At 42.1% G+C, this 6,077-nt stretch overlaps 1 protein-coding gene across 1 annotated transcript; it reads right to left on the bottom strand.

Moving 5' to 3' along the window:
- Window positions 1–680: 680 nt before the first annotated feature.
- Window positions 681–3,376, bottom strand: LOC125015836 (free fatty acid receptor 2-like). Its single transcript, XM_047597834.1, has 2 exons — window positions 3,261–3,376; window positions 681–2,611 (listed from the first exon to the last, which is right to left on the bottom strand). Exon 2 carries the CDS (start codon window positions 2,364–2,366, stop codon window positions 1,356–1,358), a length of 1,011 nt encoding a protein of 336 aa, XP_047453790.1. The 5' UTR covers window positions 2,367–2,611; window positions 3,261–3,376; the 3' UTR covers window positions 681–1,355.
- Between the last annotated feature and the right edge of the window lie 2,701 nt (window positions 3,377–6,077).

The following is a 6,077-nucleotide window of genomic DNA, read 5'->3' on the forward strand; positions in this document are numbered from 1 at the left end:
TGTCAAACAGACACAGCGATCATCTCAACCTCCGTGCTGGCCTAATCCTCCCAAAAAAGGATTACAGCCGAAGCCAGCGCTTGCTTGTGTGATAGCATTGTTTATGTTCGCAGGATGTGGGGTGAGATCTTGATTCACGTGTTGGAGGAAGTTCATTTTAAATTTAGACTGCTCAGACTGTCGGGGGGGGGGGGGGGGGGGGGGGGGGGTAATGCACATTACAGTTAGAGCCGCATGCTAATGTGTTCACAGAAACCAGATTCAAGAGAGGTTCAATAATATTGTTCATACTTAATCCTTATTTTTGCCCGCTTAAAATCATAGATAAAAAATAAAACAGCTTTTGTGACCGATCTGGGGATCACATCTAAATTTATGTGATGCAGGGGGTTTATTCCATGCACTCTTCACATTCGTCACTCACCCTTTCAAAACCAAATTAATCCTTATCGCTCCTCCTGCATGTACACACGGACACAATCACCTTGTGCCTGGCTACTGCGTACTCAGTCATAAACGTTTTCCATGGTTCGTTTGAGAAAACAGTGTTTGTGCAGTTTGTGTTTATCACCGGCTTCTCTTCCTCTTCCGTCAGGTGCTTTCACACACAGTGACACATTCAAACAAAATCATCTACGAGTCATAACTTACACAAAGTTTACAAGTACACGATTTGCATATGAAAATAATGTTACTTTATTTTAACTCCTTTCATACAGAATTCAGATACATATCAGCTGCACGTGTGAACATAAATGAGTGCTCAGATAAAAAGCAAATTCCAAAGCTATAAAATACAGGTTTACTTTCTGTACAAGACCATGTAATTTTCAACATTCTCCACTTGTATCACCGACAATTGACATAACAAGTACGTTTTTGCAAGCAAACAACAGATTCTGGTCAGGAGTGGAGCTGGAATGAAATCTTCCTCTCTTTTGTTTGCGTGTGGGGATGATGCGTGAAGCTGTTGCTTAGATATTCATTTTGTTTCCCCCTCTACTGCAGCACTCCACAACACTTGACACACATTAATGTAGCTCCTCTAAAATCCTGCTGCTTTGTGTAAAAAACATTTTTTATTTCATGTGACGGTTCAGACTAGTCTGTCTCTGTGGCTTTACATGTTGCCTTGCATAAGAAATTGGTGTAGATTGCTCAGGCAGAGAGAAAGTTACCTGTCTTGTCTCATATCCAAACAGGAAGTGCATAACAGTCAAACAAAACCACGCTGTGCCTTTTACAGCAGAGTCCTTTTTCTCACGTGTGAAAGCAGACACATTGCATTCATTTCCTGCCTCGAGGGATAAGAAATAACAAACAGGAAAAATGTTTGGAGCTCCCTTTCAGTTAGCTCAGATAGTATTGGTCTCGTCTTGTTTGTGTTCCTTATCTTCTGAAGTCTTGCTAATCTCCCCCCAGAAGGTCTGGCACGAGGAACAGGGGATCCACAGGTTGAAGCGACGTTTGACCCCATTTATCAAATGGCCCACAGTCCCTCTGACGGCCGAGGAAGAGAAGTAAAAAATAATAGGGTCTAGACAGGCGTTAAAGGTGCTGCACAGCAGGGCCTTGTCTCTCCAGTCAGGACTTTTCCACGTAATAAAACCCACAATGTGCGAGATGTTGTAGGGGCCAAAGCACACAGCAAACACCAAGAGCGTTCCTAAAGCCATGCCAATGGCCCGGTATCGCCGACGTCGGTCGATGTTGTGCAGCCTAGACAAAATCCTGATGAAATTGATGTAGCAAAAACTACAAACAAGGAACGGGATGAAGAAAAGCACCACGCAGAGCTCCAGACGCACAGGCAGGAGTATGTTTAACTGAGCCTGAGTGAAATTCTCATAACATACCTCCCTGTCCTCAGCAGTGGAAGAGCTGTTTGAGGCCGAAAGGGAATTCATAGACTCTTCCGTGCCAATGAAGGGTATGATGAACACAATGCTCAGGTGGAGGATGGAGAAAATCCAGAAGAAGATGCTGGCAGCAACAGCATACGCAGGACGCCGCTTCAGACTGTGCTGAATGGGAAAGGCCACACCCAAGTAGCGCTCTACGCTGATGGCGGTGAGGAAGAAGGTGCTGGTGTAGATGGTCATGTAGAAGATGAACCCAGAAAGTGGACAGAGGGCGTAGGGCATATCCCAGATCATATCGTTGACCACTTCATGCATCTTGAAGGGCAGGAAGAGGAGAAAGAGGAGGTCGGAGATGGTCAGGTTGAGAAGCAGGATGTCAATCGGCGTGGGTTTCTGTCTCACTTTCTTGGAGAAAGTGTAGAAGGCCAGGACATTGGCTGGGAAGCCCAGGACGAAGGTAATGATGTAGACGGACAGACACAGGCCGGTGTGACACCGCTGCATGGTGGCCTCTGTGTGTGAAGTCGCTCTAGTCAGTCAGGAATCGAGATGTGTCACATTATGTCCTTGACTCTGGAGGGAAGAACAGGCTGCAGTGCAGGGAGGTTTGATCAGTCACGCAGTCTGAACCACAGGAGGCAAAAGCGTCTTATTGGGTCAGTGGCCTGGAACAAACCCGACGAGACAGCGTGGTTATCCTGTCCTCACCAATAAACCAGGGCTCATCGTTTCCTCGAACGCTGTGAGCGCTGCCGATAAGGGAGAATGGAAAGAGATTACCACACTGCACAGAAAAGTATTTCAAACTTTAGCCCATTTGACACATGATTTACAAATGCACTGCTGAGCTTTTTATATATTAAAGTTTCACCTAAAAGCTGAAAACCTTAGTTAGCATCCAGAGATAAACTATAATTTCTTTTTCCTCGGTATTCCTTTTTCCACATCCCTCTGTTGGGTTTTGCTGTGGCCATGTATTATCTCTTAATGAGGAACCAGTGTTTCGGTCTGGACTTTGTATACAAACTATAAGACTGTGTTATTGCTTGCTTTGCGTAGTAAATACATTACAACAACGCTTTTATCATTAACTCTCAGCGCCTGTTCTCATAAAAAACACGGAACAGTGGACCTGTTGTGAAAATGATGACCCTCGTAAACATAATGACTTAACTACACTGTGGAAATTGGTGTCACAGCTTTAGCTGACACCATTTCACTACATATGTTGTCATGAAAACAATGTCTGAGTGTACTTCATGCATCCTTTTATAGAATAACTACAAAATAAAGTCTGGAGTAAGTCAGTTGGTGCAATCTATAAGAAAACTGCTAAGAGAGTATTTCATAAGCCCTTTATAAACATTTCAATGTTAAGATGAAAAGCTTGTTTCTTACCCTTAACGGAATGAGTGTCAACTGAGTGTGAACGTGTGTGATACAAGTTCAGCTTTTATAACGTGACATGGCAGGGGGAAACTGTTCACGCAACCAAGAATTGCCATAAGACTTCCTTCTTGCCTTCCTGTTGTTAGTCACCCCCCACCCCCCAACACACACACACAGACACAACTTTCACATTTTAGTGGAAAAAAAAAAAAAAAAAAAGAAGAAGGAGTGGTTGTGACTTACCTCTACAGCCCGATTCTTGGGAAACCCACACGTGATGATTGCTCAGCTGGTTTATTTGATCTCGTTTATTCATCAGCCTTCAGCTCCGACCTGAGGTCTGGCACACCCCCCTATTTACATGATAATCTAAACATCCAGTACAGATAATAGAATTTATTATCAGGTAGATACTGCTGTAATTCATCTCCCATGCTGGCCAAACACGGTTTCCCAGGCAACACCAGGCATGTTCGCAATATGAGTGGCACAGACAGTGTACGAGGCTGTTTGATCGTGAGTTATTAAATCATATTCAGTTATCCATACCCACTTTTTCTTCTTAGACACGTTTTCATTCGGGAGGGGCGGGGTGGTTGACTAAATGGATGACCTGTTGTCAGCACACTCCCTCCCTTCGCAGCATGTGGTGAGGGCGGCAGGCAGAGCTATAGGGTTGTCCAAACATGGGCTGGATATTTGAATAGTCATATAGTGCACACAGCGATAAAGAATAATAAACCACGATCGACTGCTGGTTTCTTCAAAGAACTGATGAACTGATGATGGATGTGGCCTGTTCGTGTCAACCACTTTCTATTGCAGCAGCAGGGTCAAGCTTGTCTTGAGCAGTCGCAACGCACTTAATTTTACAAAGTGAAAGACACAAGCTTTTGAAGTAGCAATGACTCAGAGGTTTACAATGAGTCCTTCTGACGCTGCGGTGTTTCATTTCAGCTTAGTCCTTCAACACTACATTCCCACGTGTGAGATTTTGGTCTGATCCAACTTCTCATGTTAGATCTTTATGTTTTCTATGTGAGTCACTTCCTGCTGCTGCTATTGGTTTTATTCAAAAAGCTTCTTTCCAATTCATCCACACACTAAACAAGAGACAATATTTGAGTTTCAGCCAATGTGCTTTATCGCATTTATATTTTTAAACATACATCTGGAGAGTCCGAATCAGAATTACTGTATTGATCCCAAGGGGAAATTACTTAAATTACGTAATTACAGTCATGTTATGCAAGTGGGTGAGTTCCAGAGCAAGAGTGACATCGAGGGGTTTCTAAGATGCTGTGTGAGCATAAACTTCCCTGTAATGTTTTGGTTTATTTCACCACTGCAGGATAACCCACTTCTGTAATTAGCCAGAGGCAGGGGAAAAAATGAAAAGAGACATGTAGATAGGTCCCCATTTTCTTACTTTCTAAACTGATTTCAGAGCCAGAATAGTATCTTTCACATTAAAGCTGTCCTCACTGCCAGTGAGAATCTTAACTGCAGCTTTGAATGTGTGGCAAGGTTAGATCAGAGAACATTCTCATATTTAGTTGATAGCTTTAATAAAAATCATTTTTATCTTCAGAAGCAGAAGAAGAGGAGCAAGGCCAGGGTTTTTTGGGGAAAAAAATCCTCAAGTATCCACACCACTTAACCAAGGCAAACAATATTTTTTATTGTTAATTTACCTTTGTGTATATATTTCTTTCTCAACATGGAGGCGTAAATGCAGTTTCAGTCCTTCTGAATTAGTTCTGAAATACTTACTTTCATTGTAAAAGAACCAACTATAAATTTTCCTATCAAAAAATTCTAAATGTGGCCAATCGTATCATATCTTGATATATACTGTAAATATCGTCCATGTATACACTCCAAATTCCTGACAACATTACCATGATTATAAAACAGCCTTGGAGACTCCAAACAAGACAGGCAGCAATAGTGACTTTGATAAGATGGTGAAATCCACATCTGTTTATGATCAAAGCCTGATATGAGCAGGAACAGTTATTGCTGGACCAAAGGAGGAAGAAAGATGACCTTATTATAGGGGGACAATTCTGAATATTGAGGTTCAGGTGGATGGACGGGTAAACAAATCACGAGACAAAGGACAATGGCGCTTCAAGCTGATTATCAGCCACAAGCTAGATGGTTGAAAAACATCTTTGATCTGTTTTGGCAAAGTGTCCCTACTACTACTCCACTACTGTCAATGATCGGACCTCTGCCAGCAGCTTTTCAGCTGATTCAGCATATTAAATCAGTGGCAGAGCTTCATTCACAAAAAGAGAAATTAACATGACATAAACAAAAAGTGATGTCAAGAGACAAAGTCTGTTCTCCTTTTTCATTTTGAGCTAATTTTAACATTCAAACGCACAAGTATTCACGTGATCATCTAACTGGAGACCAACTGAACAGCGTGTTTCTATAGAGGCCAAATCTGTTCTGATGGTTTGCAGCTGTCTTCCTACCATCCCAGGTAGACCCAGATCTTCTGGAGGAATATGGACAACTAGCACAAACAGTTATTTCCTCTCATATAAACTCACTGGCCACTTTATTAGGTACACGTGTTCAATTGCTTGTTAATAGCTAATCAGCCAATCACATGGCTGCAATTCAATGCATTTAGTCATGTAAAGGTGATCAAGACAACTGGCTGAAGTTCAAACCGAGCATCAGGATGAGGTAGAAAGGGGACTTAAGTGACTTTGAATGTGGTATGGTTGTTGGTGCTTGTTGTTTTTTAATTTTAATTTTATTTTATTTATGTAGCTCCAATAACAATACAAATTGTCTCAAGACGCTTTA

This window comes from Mugil cephalus, chromosome 11, assembly GCF_022458985.1.
Source record: "Mugil cephalus isolate CIBA_MC_2020 chromosome 11, CIBA_Mcephalus_1.1, whole genome shotgun sequence".
Classification (NCBI taxonomy): domain Eukaryota; kingdom Metazoa; phylum Chordata; class Actinopteri; order Mugiliformes; family Mugilidae; genus Mugil; species Mugil cephalus.